We start from the raw sequence: 15,389 nt of genomic DNA on the forward strand, positions 1-15,389 counted from the left end.
TGGAGAAAGCTGTGCAGTTTGTGCAGCGCTGGGGCAGGTAAATCTCTCCTCTCGCTGAGTGCCCAGAGACGCTGGGACGGTCCAGGAGCAGCTCAGGCTGCTGCGCTCTGGGGACAGCAATAGGCAGGCGTGTGATGTCCCCTTCCTCTGGGCTCCCTGGCAGGGCACAGCCGGTGCCCTGGGGCTGTGGGGAGGGTGCTTGGGGTCAGCCCGGGAAGGGCTGGCAGGTCCTGGGCGCAGGAGGAGCCCACGGCCACGGGGCTGACTGGCCACCAGCGGCTTTGCAGGGTGGCTGCAGGTTTTGGCTGCTCTGTCAGGGCTGGGGTTGCGCAGGGCGAGAGGCCAAGCCTCCACGTCCCTCATCTCCTTGCTCCTGCGTCCCAGGCTGTCTGCGGTGACCCTCGGCCTCCCGGACGGGCCAAATCCGTCCACCCCAGTGCGGAAAGGCTCTTGTGGTACCGTTTCCAGCGGGAGGAGGTCTTCTCCCAGCCAGCTGGCAGCCAGCAGGGATGTGGTGGGGTATTTTGGATAAGATTGTGCAGGGAATTGTTGAAATGCTTTGTTTTGATGAAGATGATTATTATTATCTTTTTCCCCACTGAGACATTTTTGGAATAGTTTGTTTTTGCCGAATTCCCAGCCTGCAGCCTTGCAGCCCAAGCTGGAATAAAGCCACAAGTCAAAAGCTGGGCATTTCTAAAGCAGATGTTTTCTCCGGTCCCGTGGGAAAGGAGCCCAACCAGCCTCCTGTCCCCTTCAGAGCCACCCCAGTAAAGGTGACTGGGGCAGCAGCTCCGGCTGGGGAGCCCAGGCTACCTGCCACAAGACACGCCGGGACCGGGAGAAGTTAAAATACCGGCTGGGGCTGCTGCAAGGCTGGGGCCGGGCTCGTGGTGGGCAGCAGAGCCTGGCTGTGTGGTTGGGAGGAGATGCCCTGCGGGTCCCTGCTTTCCCCAGCCCTGCTGGCACCAGCATGGGGAGCAGGGGGCTGGGTCCAGCTCCTCCTGGCCGCTTCGAAGCATCGCGGGTTTAGCTGGGGCAAGCAAAAGGCACAAGCTGCTGGTGTGTCTGGAGCAAGGATGGAGGTGTACACGTCTGCAGGGGTCAGGGATGGGTCTGGATGTGGTCTGATGGGTCTTTTAGTGGTGATTGAGGTTATTAAGGTTTTTCTGTAAAGTGTTTGTGGAGGTCATCCTACCAAGTTCTTGTATCCTTGCGGTGTTGTTCCTATGAATCTGCAGTTTTCCCGTAGCGTTGTCTCCCTTGTGGTCAGGATAAATTAGGTGACTCCGTCTTTGATGGGCGAGGAGATGCAGGTGGTGGGAGGAAGCCCCGCTGTCTGCGGGGAAGGGGAAGCCGTCTCCCGCCGTCCTGTTGTTCTTCTCTATTTATTGTCCTTTCCTGCCCCGTCCCGTGCAGGAGCCGGCGGGGAGGAGGGCAGAGCAGCGAGAAGGCTCCCACGCCCTGCCAGCTCCTGGGGACGTGCTTGGGGCCGCCGTGCCCGGGGCAGGAGGGATGGTGGGTCAGCCCCGGGTTTTTGGGGACGGCACAGGGCAGAGCCGTGCCCGGGGCCGTGGGCCAGCACAGTGGGTGTGTGTGGCTCCGTGCGAGCCGCAGTCGTGGTCGTGCAGGCGCAGCCCTTGCTGGGGCTGCAGGGAAGCTTGCGGTGAGGGGCTGCAGCCGTGCAGCCTGCCCGTCCTGCGCCTGCAAGCGGGCGCCCGAGCTGGACGGAGCCCGCTGCACCCAGGCTGGGCATCGCTGCGGGGCAGGTCTCACCCCCCCCCCCGCCCAAACCTCAGCCCCGTCCTGTTGCTTTTCTGCAGCCTGTGTTTAACAAACTCTCTTGGGTTTTCCTGGTGCATTTTTTTAATCGCTGCCATCATTCTGTTGCTCCTCCCCATTTCCCCTCCTTCTCCCTTGCCTGTTGCTCCCCGCTGCCCTGCTGCCTTGGATCCCCAATGCCCCTCAGCCTCCAGCCAGACCCCATTCGCATTCAGGTGGCTCCGAAGGTATTTTGGCTCGCTGGCTGCCCTGCCCGATTTAAGTTTAAAGCATCCCGTATGCAGATGCGTGGCCCCAATACCGAGAGCTTGCCCAAGCGGAGCCACGGGCAGGGGCTGGCAGCAGGAGCCCTCCTGGCCAGGGTCCGGCTGCGGGGCTGGGGGCTGCGGGGCTGCGCCCCTTCCCGGCGGGGCTCTGTGCTGGCTCGCTGCCCCCGGCCCTGGCACCTGCGGGCGGGAGAGGGGCCGGCCGGGGGGCTCCTGGCTTCACACTGAGTGTGTTTTGGTTCTCTTGCAGGGAAGGTGACTGGTGGCTGGCTCATTCCCTCACTACAGGACAGACGGGCTACATCCCCAGTAACTATGTCGCGCCCTCAGACTCCATCCAGGCTGAAGAGTAATTGCCATCTTTTAGACAGTTTAAAGTCGAGCGATAGCAAACGCACCCTGAGCGCTCCTCCCTCCCCCTGCCCTCTCCTGGGCAAAGCCTGCAAGGCCTTCGTGTTTTTTCCTTTTTGTTATTTTTTCCCCTTTGAATTTGCAAACCCCTTAAATGCTTTCCAGCCTTTCTTTAAGGCCCGTGAAGTGCGGAGGTGCAGCGTGCTTGCGCGGTGGAGGGATGAGTGGTGGCATAGCAGGGGCTGTGGTGGACCTGATGCTTTTGGTCTGGTTTTTCCTCTTCTGCATGGACACGCATCCGTGCGTGAGGATGCTGCCGGCTCCGCCTGTGCGGATCAGGCTGAGCGCAGAGGTGACCGTCACACAGGGAAAGCTGGCCCTAAGTCCCAGAGCAGGAGGTGCCAGCTACGTCCCTGCAGCCCGTCCCCAGCCAGCGGCACGGCGTCTCCCCTAGCAAGAGCGTGGGGGGCCTCAGGGGTCCCTGGAGCCCCTCATTTGGGGAGGCTTTTGGAGTGAAGGCGTTTTGTGGTCCATGGTGCAGGGTTCCTCCTCGGGTGATGCCCAGCCCGGGCTGTATGGGGGCACAGCACACCCCGGGGTGCCCAAGCCCGGAGACACAGCCCGTGGTCTCCGAAACCTGCGGCGGGGGGGGCGGCCGGGGCTGAGCCCGCTGCTTGGACAGGCAATGGAGGGAGCGGGCGAGTGCTGGGCGCTGAGCTGCTGCCTTGCCCTTGCAGGTGGTATTTTGGGAAGATCACTCGCCGGGAGTCCGAGCGGCTGCTGCTCAACCCCGAAAACCCCCGAGGGACCTTCCTGGTCCGGGAGAGCGAGACCACGAAAGGTGAGCGGGGCTGGGGGGGCCAGCCTGGGGGAGCCCCTCTCCGGGGCGTGGAGGGGCATCCACGCGGGGACCCCGGTCCCCTCGGTCACTCTGCACGGTCCCGGTTCCCCCAGCTCAGGTGCACAGGAGGGGAGAAGGAGAAAGAAAAGGGTCACACCTTGTAGACAGGAGCCAATGTTGGGGGTCGCTGAGCAATGCCCCTCAGCATGGGCAGCCTCCTGGGGTCTCCCCTGCCGGTGCTGGTCCCCAGGGAGCAGGTGCTGACGCACCCGTTAAATCACCGGTGACGTCTCTATGCCGAACGCACCATGACGCCAACAAGCCTCACCCCCGTGGAGGGACGTGGCTGCTTCTCTCCCGTGCCGCCTGCCCAGCGGTCGCCCTTCAGAGATGGTTCAGCTCATGGCAGGGTGGGAGCCGGGTGCCCCACCAGCTCTGCAGGACCACCAGGCAGGATGCTCTTTTTTCCTTTTTTTTTTTTTTTTTTGGTACACCCCCAAGTAGATGTTTTTTGCTTTTTCCTAGTCCCTATATAGTGACAAAATCTTGAACATGTGCTTCCTGGGCAACCAGGCAGAGGTAGTGATGAATCTTTAGGTCCTTCTTTCAAGTCTAACGACTCTTTATACTTGTTTTGTGCCTCCTGAAAGTGCGAGTTGTGATCTTTGCGGTTCAGCTGCCTGAGGATGCTGTTTCTTACCTGGAAATGTGGTTTAGTGTGGCTCCAAATGCCCCTTTGGGAAAAGCTCCTTGATGTTCCTTTCTGTTTTGATGCCTTGAACTTGCCACTATTTATTTTATTCTGGTGGAAGCAGCTCATTCAAGCAGCAGCATAAATCTTCCTTTCTGTTATTTGTGGCTCCAGCAGCGCGGTGTTGCTCTCGTGGGCAGAGCAGAGACGAGCTCCCAAAGCGATGCCCACGGTGGGATTTGCGGAGGAGGGAATCGGGCCCACCAGCCCCTCGGCGTCCCTCTGAGATGCCGAGATGTGGGGGCTGTGGGTCAGCGGCTCCCCCCAGCCTGCCTCCCGTCCAGTCCTCTCCCCTGCTTCGGTGTCCCCCCTTTGCCGTCAGAGCCACGCTCGTCCCTGTGCCCCCGGGGCTGCTCGCCCTCCCGCCCGCTGGCCCCCCCAGAGCCAGTGGGTCTCTTCCTCGGTGCCGGCCTGGGGGCACGGTCCATCCCCGCGGTGCTGGCTCCTCTGAGCCGCGGTGGCCCCCGCGTGTCCCGGCCAAGAGCAGCATTCGTTGCGGAGGAAGCAGCCGCGGTGCCGTGTGCCGCGTGTCGCCGGGGAGAAGGCCCCGGCAGGGCTGGGGGGCTGGCGGGCGGGATGCCCCTCGTTAGCGCATCCCGTGGGGATGCTGAGCCAGCTCCCGGCTGCTGGGGCTGGAGGAGCAGCAGGGATCACCCGCGCCCAGATGGCCGACCCAACAGCTGCCTCCTCCTGCAGTGGGGGTCTCCCGGAGACCCCCCACCTCCGCGCCGCCCTGGCTGGTGGCAAGGCTTGGCGGAGCTGCCGTGCAAGCAGGGGCGGCTGGGGGTCGCGAGTACGTGGCTGTAGCCGGGGGCGCGTGCCATCCTTCCCTGGCACGAGGTGCCAGCTCGTGCGGCCGGGAGCTGCTCCCCGTCCTCTGCTTTTGGGTGAAAGCAGCAGCCTGCGTGCCCAGTCTTGCTCCCCCGCGCCCACCCCCGGCGGGACCCCATGGGGAGCACCCATCTGCGGTGCGTCTCCCCCCCAGCCCCTCGGTCCTGCCCACAGGTGCCTACTGCCTCTCCGTCTCTGACTTCGACAACGCCAAGGGGCTCAACGTGAAGCACTACAAGATCCGCAAGCTGGACAGTGGCGGCTTCTACATCACCTCCCGCACCCAGTTCAACAGCCTGCAGCAGCTGGTGGCCTATTACTCCAGTGGGTAGCCACTTGGGGTCCCCTTGGGGTCTGGGTGACGCCCTGGGTGCTGTGCCTGCCCTCGCTGCAGGACGGGTGCTGATGGGAAGCCAGCGCGGGGCTGGGGGACCCCAAACCAGTTGGGGGGGACCTTGGTAAAAACCTGCGTGGGATTTAGGGAAGAGGGCGAGGGTTTGGGTATGGGTCCCCGAGGTGTTTTGTGGGGAAGATGCGGGGTAAAGACATCACGTGCCTAAATGCCCAAGTGTCACCCTGGTGTTGTCCCCTCCTGTGCTAGAACACGCCGATGGCTTGTGCCACCGTCTCACCAACGTCTGCCCCACTTCCAAGCCCCAGACCCAAGGCCTCGCCAAGGATGCCTGGGAAATCCCCCGGGAATCACTGCGGCTGGAGGTCAAGCTGGGGCAGGGCTGCTTCGGAGAGGTGTGGATGGGTAAGGACCGCTCCCGCCCCGCTGTCCCCCCTGTGTCACCACCTGCATCCGCTCCCCAGCCGTCTGCAGGTGCCCGGAGCCTGCAGTGGGGTGGGGGAGCAGGCAAGGGACATGGCCCCCTGCCCTGTAAATGTGTCCTGAGCAGCGTGTCCTATGGTCCTATGCCGCAGGGACCTGGAACGGCACCACCCGGGTGGCGATCAAGACGCTGAAGCCCGGCACCATGTCCCCAGAGGCCTTCCTGCAGGAAGCCCAGGTCATGAAGAAGCTCCGGCATGAGAAGCTGGTTCAGCTCTACGCCGTGGTTTCGGAGGAGCCCATTTACATAGTCACCGAATACATGAGCAAGGGTGAGCGTGGGAGGGATGGGAGGGGGGGCCGGGGGGCTCTGCTCCTCCAGATGGCCATGACTGTGGTCTTCCTCGCAGGGAGCCTCCTGGACTTCCTGAAGGGCGAGATGGGCAAGTACCTGCGGCTGCCCCAGCTCGTGGATATGGCAGCTCAGGTGGGTTTGTGCATCCCCGGGCCTCCCGCATCCCCCTCCGAGGGTGCTGGCTGCCCGAACACCTCGCTGGGCTGCGTGGCTGCTGCCTGTCAGGAGGTGGGGTGCTCCGCAGCCTGGCTCGGCTCGGGCTGGGTGCTGCCGTCCCCGCTGGGGGCTCAGCCCAGAGCTGGCTTGCAGTCAGGGACCATCATTTTGCCCGTTCCCGTTGCTGCCGGCTCTCCTTGGCCAGCAAACCTGTGTCTGCATGGGTTTTCTTGAGCCACCAGCTGCTCCCGCACCCCGGGTTGGGTCCCGCGGGGGAGCCGTTCCCCTCGGCGGTGCCGGGCGCTCCCTGGGGACCCTCGTGTCACCCTGCCAGCCTCGGTGCCCCATGTCCTGGTCCCCACAGATCGCGTCTGGCATGGCCTACGTGGAGAGGATGAACTACGTCCACCGGGACCTCCGGGCAGCCAACATCCTCGTGGGGGAGAACCTGGTGTGCAAAGTGGCTGACTTTGGCTTGGCGCGACTCATTGAGGACAACGAGTACACCGCTCGGCAAGGTGCGTGCCCGGGGCTGCCGGCACCGTGCCCAGGCAGGTGGCACCAGAGCGGTGGCCACTCAGGGGTCCCCGGTCCCCAAGGGTGCGCGTTGTATCTCGAGCCAGCACGTGGCCCTGGCTGTGCGGGGGTCCTGGAGGCACTCACAGCCTGCGTGCCCTCGGGCACCGTGGGGCCAGGAGCAGCCCCTCACCCTGCCTCTCCGTCCAGGCGCGAAGTTCCCCATCAAGTGGACGGCCCCCGAAGCCGCTCTGTACGGCAGGTTTACCATCAAGTCAGACGTCTGGTCCTTCGGCATCCTCTTGACCGAGCTGACCACCAAGGGCAGAGTCCCGTACCCAGGTGAGGGCTGGCACCCGCCAGCAGAAACCCCGTCCCCATCATGGTGCCCCGACGCCAACCGCCCTCACCCAGCGCTTGCCCCTGGCGCTCCGTGGCCCCCAGAGCCATCTTTGCGGAGGAGCAAACTGATGCAGTTTCTCCTGTGATTTGGGTGGGGAGGGCTGGCTCGGGGGTCAGCTGCCCCTGCCCAGGTCAGATGCTGCCCTGCTGGGCAGGGCGAGCAGAGCCCGGCCAGATGCAGGGTCACAGCCACCCTGTCCTGTCCCGCTCTGGTCTCCGAGCAAGGTGACAGGCTGGCGGGGACGAGTGCTGTTGGGCTGGGGGTCCCTCTTTCCCTGGGTCAAGTCGCTGGGGTTGCCTGTAAGGCTCCTCCCAGCGCGATGCCCTCGGTGTCCCCTCCGGGAAAGGCGCGGTGCAGGATCTGGCCCGTCTCTCACTCGGCGCCCTGTGTCCGGCCACACGCAGGGATGGTGAACCGGGAGGTGCTGGACCAAGTGGAGCGGGGGTACCGCATGCCCTGCCCGCCCGAGTGCCCCGAGTCCCTGCACGACCTCATGTGCCAGTGCTGGCGGAAGGACCCGGAGGAGCGACCCACCTTCGAGTACCTGCAGGCTTTCCTGGAGGACTACTTCACCTCGACAGAGCCCCAGTACCAGCCCGGCGAGAACCTATAGACCTGGAGCTCCTCCTGGCACCAGGGATGCTGCCGTCCTCGCCACAGGGTGCTGAGGGCTGGCCTCCCTGCCGAGGGGCCGTTTTTTTGTGGAGCAGCCCTGGAGCGGGACGGGGCATCGTCTCCAGATGCAGCCAGGGGAGGTGCCGGGTTCCTCCGCCGCTCATTAAGACTTCTGGCCCATGTTTAACGAAGCGGTGCCGTCCCGCTGGCGAGAGGAGCCTGCGGGCGCTGGCGGAGCCGGCTCGGGAGGGCAAGTGGAGCATCTCCTGCCGAGAGACTTGGCTTTCGGGAGACCTTTCCCCCCCGGCAGCTCTCGGGTGAGCCCAGAGGAACTGGGGGACAGCATCACCCCACCTCAGACAACGGCCCCGGTCTCCCGCACCCCCTTTCTAAATCAGCACAAATTTCCCTGCCCCTTTGCCTTCCCTGCCATCCCCCCTCTTGGCTCCGGTTCTCCCGAGGGCGCTGGCAGAGACGTTTCGCCATGGGGAAAGGCACAGTCCCTGGCTGGTTCGGACAGGGCGATGCCGGGGCGGTGGTGCCGGCGTAGCGTGGCAGTGGAACGCTGGTGGTCCCCCTTCCTCGGGCATCCCTCTGGCCTCGTTGCGGCCTCGCCGGCTAGCGGGTGCTGGGAGCGTGGAACGTGGCTGCTCATGGCTCTGGTGACCGACACTGTCCCGTGGGAGCACCCGGGCGCACGTTCGAGTCTTCCTGCTGCGTCTGTCCCCCCAAGGGAACCCGTCTCGTCTCTCCTGGCAGTGGCACCGGGGGTGTGCCGGCAGAGCCCTCGCCCTGCCTGTGGCCAGCCCCGCCGCCCCGGCTGCACCTTCTCCCACCGAGCACTCCTGGTCTTCCAGCCGGCCCCGGGGAAGTGCAGCAGAGCCCCCCAGCCGCCCTCCCCGGCTCTGCCACCAGCTCTCCCACCGACAGAGTCCCCTGGGCTGGCCCTGCCACCAAATCCAGTGCCACCGTGGGGCTTGGGTGCATGGCACGTGTGGCTGTTCAGGGTGTGGGAGTGTTTTGGGGGAAATACTCATCTTTCACAGATGTTTTTGTCCACCCGGTACGTTTTTTAGCTGCCTTGCCCCCACCCCACATGTCTCAACTGCCGGGCTGCAGTCCCCATGCAGTGGGAGCATCCCCAGCCACGGACCACCATCCTGGAGGAGTCCTGGGAAGCGCTGTGCTGCGCAGGAGACGTTTGCATCCTCATCTCCCCCCTACTCGCTCCCAAAGACCTCAGCTGTGTTTCGGCAGTGGGTGGCTGTCCGTGCCCAGTTTTGCCCCCTCACACATCCCACGGGGCTGAACCCCGGGGCCGACGGGACAGCACCCAGCCCCTGCGCTCTCCCACCCAGCGCCTGCCTTGTACATAGCCCTCGAGCAGTCCCCGTGCCCTCCTAAAAGTTGACTTAGTTGCATGTGTTGTTTTTTTCCCCCTCCCACGGCTGTACCCGGCTGGAAACCCTTCGCCGTGGTGGCTCGCCAGGCTTCACTCCCTCACCTCTCGGGTCCTGGGCACCCTCGGTGCCCCGTGCTCAGAAAGACCTGGGGGCTCTTTGGATGCTCTCCTGGACCGGGGGTGGGATGGGGGCTGGAGGGGGTGCTGCCGGGCAGGGGTGCTGCCGGGCAGGGGTGCTGGCACGGCATACACTATCAAGAAGGACCTGGAGAACGGGAACCAGCGGCTTTGCCCACCTCTCGGTCCTCAGGTGGTGGGTTTGCTTTGCCTCCCCAGGGCTTGTGGGATGGGGTTTCCCTCCGGCACAGCCTCCCTGCAGGCAGTAGACCCAAACCGCCTCTCGCCAGCCCCCGCCACGGTGCCGGTGTCCCATGAAAGCCAGGTGGGAACCAAGTGTGGGCAGGGGGGTGGCCGAAACCCCCTTCCCTTCCCTCCCCAAACCCAAACCTCCGCTGGAGCAGGGCCCGGCCACGCTGCTGCCTCCCGCTCGCTCCTGCAGCTCCCCGGCCGCTTATTTATGAACCAAGTGCCCGCTTGGTTGGTTGGTGGCTCCTTTTTAATGAGTAAAACCTTCAAAATCAGCTTGAACGGGCTCTTTGGCAGCATGGAGAGATGCTGCTGGCTTGGAGAACAGTGACTGGTTTAATGGATTTCTTTTTAAATAATTTTGGGACTCGGAGCCTTTTCTCCCCCCTTCCTAGCAGATTTGCTGTGCCTGCATTTCTGCGTTTGGGCAGGGACTCTCCAAACCTCGATGTTCTGGGTCTTTCCATGTTGGCATCCCTGGGACGGGTGGCTGCCGCGTCCCCGTCGGCGCTGCCGGAGAAGCCCTGTCCCACGGCCGCTGGTCCGAGGGGTGGCCTGTGCCATAGCTCTGCCTAAATTATACAAAATCCCCATCCCCAGGAGAAACTTCTTAAAACTGTAACGTGCGGCAGCCAGATTTGATCTGAAAGCTGGGGAGAGAGAAGGCAAGAGCACATGTTACGGTTTGGCCTTTGGTTGTCTGCAGGACGGACAGGGTCTTGCACGAGCACAGCGGGACGGGAATGGGCTTAACCCGGCGGTTTCATTTTCTGGCTCTTTCCGGCAAGCGGCAGAGCAGGAACACACCCTCGGCACAGGGAACACCCTGGGCTGGCTTAATTCCCTGTGGGTTTTGGCACGCTCGGACAAAGAAGACCGTAAAGCAATCCCGGAGGAGCCCCCCTGCACACGCATGTCTACGTGTCCGTCCGTGTGTCCGTGCGGTGGTTTCGGTGGGACGCAGCGTCTCCGGACTCGCTGCTGTAGCCGGCACGACCCGGAGGCCCCACGGATCAAGAGCCTCTCTTCTATCACCATTGTCGTCTGCCATTTTATTTTTTTAAGCCAATAAACTCTAGAGGGGAACCCCCACCTAAGGATGCTCTTCGGCTTCCCGGGGTCAATAACGCCCTACAAGTTATGCTCCTCTGCTGTCACCATTTTTTTAAACAGTGTTTTGTAAGATCTCCAACCGACTATGCAGAGAACATGTGGATCTGTGTCTCTCTCTCCCCAGCTCCCCTCTCCCCCCACCTGCCTTTTTCAGTGTCAAAGTAAAATATTTAGCTTTTTTTTTTTTTTTTTGATAATAATACAACTTTGGAAAAAAACCTGAAAAGGTCCAGCTTTGTGGGTGGTGGGGGGTGGAAATGCTTTGAAACTCTAATGTTGATGTAAATACTTTGCAATTTGATAATTAAATACAAACAGACCTCACAAAAAAAAAAAGAAAAGCGTAGCTCATGTATGAGAGGATTTCTTAGCATCCCTGTTACGGGAGTCGCAACACCCGTGTGTGGCTCCTGGTCTTCAGAGGCTTTTTCTGGCCAATGCTTCTGGGATCTGGTGCCAGTTCTGTGCTGCTGGAGCCGTTCCCGTCTCCCCACACGGGCCCGTGGTCCAGCGCAGTCCCAGCGCCTGCTCCTGCAAGAGGAACCTCATCCATCGTGTCCCTCCTGCTCCGAGGGCCAGGGACGGACGGCCGGTGGCGGTGGGCGAGCTCCCCGTGCCCGGACCGCTCCGGCGGGGAAGCACTGCCATGGTGGGTGCAGAATCAGGCCAGCGTGCTCCGAGCTGAGCTGGGATGCAGCCGCATCGCCGGTGGGATCCCAGCTGCAGCCATCAAGGCCAAGCAGAGGGCTGTGGCACGTGCCGCTGGCACGTGGCGTTAGCCATGAGGGACCCCCGGGGCTCCTCTGCTGCGTCCATCGGTGCTTCGCAGCCTCTGCATGCTGGGGCACCCGGGTCCCTGCCCACACGCGGGGAGCACTGGCCCCCGCGGGGCTGTGAGTGACACGGTGACCCTGGCGTGCACGTTGATCTGGCCAAAGCCGGGGCCAGCGGAGCTGCCCCAAGCCCAGCAGGCAGGAGACCTGACCACCACCTGCACCGGCTGGGCTGGGGGGGACAGGACGGGGGACAGGACGGGGGACAGCCCTCCCTTCAGCAGAACCTGCTTCATCAGCAACTACAAGGAGCAGGCCTGCTTTGTTAGGATAATGAGTGGGTAATTAATTAGTGATTAAATAATTGATATATAGCATGGCGTTGGGCAAGTAGGCCCTTTGAAAGCAGGGTGGCTGCTGCTTCTCCTTTTCCTTTTCCTTCTTCTTCTCCTTCTTCTCCTCCTCCTTCTCCACCACCACCACAGTCTGGGGTGGCTGTAGTGCCCCGAGCCCCCGGGTCTGGCTGCTCCGCGCTGGCATGCGGCTGTTCCCTCCTCCTCGGGCTGGTAAGTGACTCAATCTTAGTGCCTTAAATGTTTAATGCTTTATGTTTTGCTTCTCTTTAAAGCAATTAAGTGATTGAGGGATTATCTTTTGTCGACAAGTCCCTTGGTCCGTGTGTGATGTGCGGGCTGGGGGTGGGTTGGCGAGGTCGCCCCTGGGAGGGAGCTGGGGCTGAGGCTCCTCCAGCCCTCGGCTTTGCCCCTCGGCATCGCCGCTCGGGAGCGGGGCGGCCACGGGGAGGGCGTGCGGAGGAGGAGGCAGGGAGCTGTGGTCCAGCCCGAGCCCCGGGGCGGCGCGGGTGTCTGGGGTGGGTCGTGCCCAGGGGATGAGGGGCTGGATTCGGCACTTCCAAGCCCTGCCTATGGCACCGCTCGCTTCCTCCTCTCTCTGTCCCCTTTGCTCCGTGTCTGGTCGTCAGCCTCGGTGGCGGCTGAAGCATCTTAAAAAGATGGTCGGGGTGGTCGGCAGGACCTGCAGCCCACCCTGGCCATGCTCAGTGGGTGTTTTGCCATGGAGTCACCCCCTCGGTGACACCCTTCTCGACTCCCAGGTCCTTTGTAGAGGCTAGCCGTGGGAAGGGGGTGACGTTAGCCTGGAGGGGCAGAGCCTTGCTGGACCAGGAGGCGTGAGATGGGAATCGCCACCAGGGTCCACTCTCTCCAGGCGTCCCCAGCCTCAGCCGGGCAGATGCTCCTGGGGATTACACCACGTGCCTCCTTTAATGGATTTAATCTTGCTGTTTGCTTCACGCTCATGTTTTGCCCTGTAAGCCTGGGAGAGGATTTGGGCGTTAGGGTGGGGGCTGTGGCTGCCCCCATGGCAGGTCTGGCGAGGAGGTGGGGGTCCTGTGCTGGCCAGTTTGTGCTGGCAACGGGTTTCTAAAATGGCAAGGATGAGTTGTTGTTTGGGCTGAACATCCCCCTCACTTTCCCCAAAGCTCGGTGGTAGCACCCCCAAAGCGCATCAAGCCCTGGCTCTTGACCCGGGCTCCTAGAAGACAAATGTTTGTGAGTAGACGGGGGCAGCCCCAAACTGCTGAGGATCCCCCGGAGCAGCCCCTGGGCTGCGCTGCGGGTCTGGGGTCTCTCCCGTAGCCCGGACCCAGCAGAAGGGCTCCTGGGGCAGGAGCAGGGCGGTGTTCGCTAAAGGGCCGGCTCACGGTGGGGCTGTGCCCCAGTGCCAGGCTCTCGGGTCTCACTGCCTGTGCCACTACAGCCCCCGCTGTGCCTGCTGCTCGCTGGTAGCAAGGGGTGGACAGGCGGCTGCTGGCACATGTCCTCCGAGTCGACAAAGCCTGTCTCTGTCCCCTGCAGACCCTGCCACTCGGATCTCACCCCCCCCAGCAGCAGGCCTGGGTGGCACCCGAGCCATCCGTTCTCCCTTGCCCTGCCACCAGAGGATTTGCCTTTGCTCGGAGGAGTAGCAAAACCCTCTTGTCAAGAGTTAATCTCCAGTCTCCCAAGGGAAGGGTTAAAGTCCTTACCTGAGGTGTAGCTTACCTCCCATGGTGGCTAAGGGCTAGGAAACTGCTCTGGTGCAAAGAGCAAGAGACAGGCAAGGCCAAAGGCTGCTGGCAGGTCAGCGTGCTCTGTGGCCCTGAGCGATATTTGTGGCTTCTCTGTCTCGGGGGGGGTTGGCTGGACCAGCCCCAGGGTAACAGCACGAGGGGACGAGGTTGGAGACCATGGGAGCCTGGTGCTCTCAGCAGCGGGGCTGCACCTCTGGACTTCGCTGCCTCTCTGAGCTGGCTGGTGGGTGCTTCCAGCCCAAATGGCTCCTCATTGGGATCAACCTCTCTTTTGTCTGCTGCTCAGTTAATAAGGCCACGCTGTGGGCTTGTCTCGGGGTAAGCAGGGAGAGCATCCAGGCAGGAGGCACTAATTGCCCAGCAAGATCTGGGGATGGATGGGTGGATGCTGGGAGAGCGGGCTGGTTCCCTGCCTGCACCCCAAGTAGTGCCGGGGAGCTTGACTGCCAAACATCAGCCCCTGAGATGAGATGCACGAACATGGGTCTCCAGCAGATCTAGGGTTTGAAAAGCCACACCAGCCTGGCAGTCATGGCCAAACCTTCTCCACAGGAAGCCTTGTGGTGTCCCAGTCGCTCGTCCTGGGGATGCTGTCTCTCCCTGACGAGCGGTGAGCAGGGGAGTGAGAAGCCCCCGGACCCTGAGGCTGCAGTGAGGAGCCCCAGGTCTGCCTGAGCTACGCTGCATCTCTGTTTCTAGGGATCTGAGCCTGGGGTGTTTTTTTTTTTTCCCCTTTCCTGACCCTGCTGTGTCACTGATCTGTTACGTGACCTAGAAAAGAAAATGATCTCTCCTTCAAATGGAAAGACAAAGGAACAGCTTAAGGCTGCTGCTCCCTGTATCTAGGGAGCACCAGGCAGATGGACGCTTTATAATAAAGCAAGGTGATGAGACTAGCTCTGCGCCAAAGCCCTCGCGGGCAGTGTCCAGGCTCCATGGGACCTGGCACAACATAGCAGTTGTGTTTTAAACCCCACTGCCTTCAGAGTCACTAGTGTAGCTATGCCCCTGGAGTGCCTGCCCACCGGCGCGGTCCCCACTCGCAGACCCCTTGGTGCCTCCGGGATACCAGGGGACAGAGCCACCCCACTGCTCTTCTGGTGGAGAAGCTCTTTGAGACCAGGGCAAAACATCTCCGCTGGGCTTTCTGCCGTGTAGCCAGCAAACGTCTGCCCAACAGCACAGGTGCTGCGTCCCTATGGGCTCAGTCCAATTTGCGGTGCACAAGCAGGAAGCTGTGATGATGCTTTTCAAAAGCCATCGGGCTCGACCTGTTCTGCAGTCGCAGGCTGGTTTTTCATGGTCTCTTTATAGAGAAGGACAAGCAGGGCATTAGCATGGAATGTGAGACCTGGTTGGGTTCCTCACTCCGCCTGAGGCTTCTGTCTGACCATGATGAAGTTACTTTAATTTTCTATCTTTAAAATGAAGATGATATCTCAGTGCCCTAAAGAGGGGAAGACAGTGTGCTGCTGAGGGCTGCGTGCATATCAAAGAGTGCTCTTTAACTATGGTTGGGGTGGGAGGGCTGTAAAAAGTAGGTTCTTACACATTAGTTTGCAGAGATCTCTCCTGTCGCTACACCAGCAGCCTCCCTCTTTTGAAGTGCTTTTTTTCTCCAAGTTGGGTCTCGTAGAAGGGAAGGCCTGCAGCTGCATCTCGTCTTGAACCCCATGTACAAAGCCAGGGCTTGCTCTCATCCAAAGGACTGTCTGGCTTCATGGCTAGGACTTATTTAAATTGCTGTAGAGCGCAACTTGGCCAGTTAGCAACAAAAAAGTACTCTTAAAAGATCTGACTGCATTAGCTTAAATAAATTTAAACTTAAAAGTTGCTCAGAGCGCCGACAACAGTCTTGCCATAGCTTGCAAATGAGAGGCCTTCCTCTCTCCTTTCTATTTGTTTTTTATGCTGTAGCTGGTATGACGGCTACTGGGATTTCCCTCAGCCTGACAGGTGACAGAGCCGTCATATCTATTCTCGGTGATGTGGCACACACTT

At 61.6% G+C, this 15,389-nt stretch overlaps 2 protein-coding genes across 4 annotated transcripts in view; both read left to right on the top strand.

The window, feature by feature from the left end:
- SRC (SRC proto-oncogene, non-receptor tyrosine kinase) overlaps positions 1-10,849 on the top strand; it is a 31,302-nt gene extending 20,453 nt beyond the window's left edge. For all 3 annotated transcript variants that reach the window (XM_075517413.1, XM_075517414.1, XM_075517415.1), the window contains 9 exons: positions 2,299-2,397; positions 3,137-3,240; positions 4,997-5,146; positions 5,424-5,579; positions 5,750-5,929; positions 6,008-6,084; positions 6,473-6,626; positions 6,835-6,966; positions 7,432-10,849. In XM_075517413.1, coding sequence (XP_075373528.1) covers positions 2,299-2,397; positions 3,137-3,240; positions 4,997-5,146; positions 5,424-5,579; positions 5,750-5,929; positions 6,008-6,084; positions 6,473-6,626; positions 6,835-6,966; positions 7,432-7,640 — 1,261 coding nt within the window. In that variant the 3' untranslated portion in view covers positions 7,641-10,849. The remainder of the gene's footprint in view (positions 1-2,298; positions 2,398-3,136; positions 3,241-4,996; positions 5,147-5,423; positions 5,580-5,749; positions 5,930-6,007; positions 6,085-6,472; positions 6,627-6,834; positions 6,967-7,431) is intronic.
- Positions 1-15,389, top strand: part of LOC142417091 (caltrin-like protein 2) — a 156,443-nt gene that overhangs the window by 13,785 nt on the left and 127,269 nt on the right. The window lies entirely within an intron of this gene.

Source organism: Mycteria americana, chromosome 14, assembly GCF_035582795.1.
Source record: "Mycteria americana isolate JAX WOST 10 ecotype Jacksonville Zoo and Gardens chromosome 14, USCA_MyAme_1.0, whole genome shotgun sequence".
NCBI lineage: Eukaryota > Metazoa > Chordata > Aves > Ciconiiformes > Ciconiidae > Mycteria > Mycteria americana.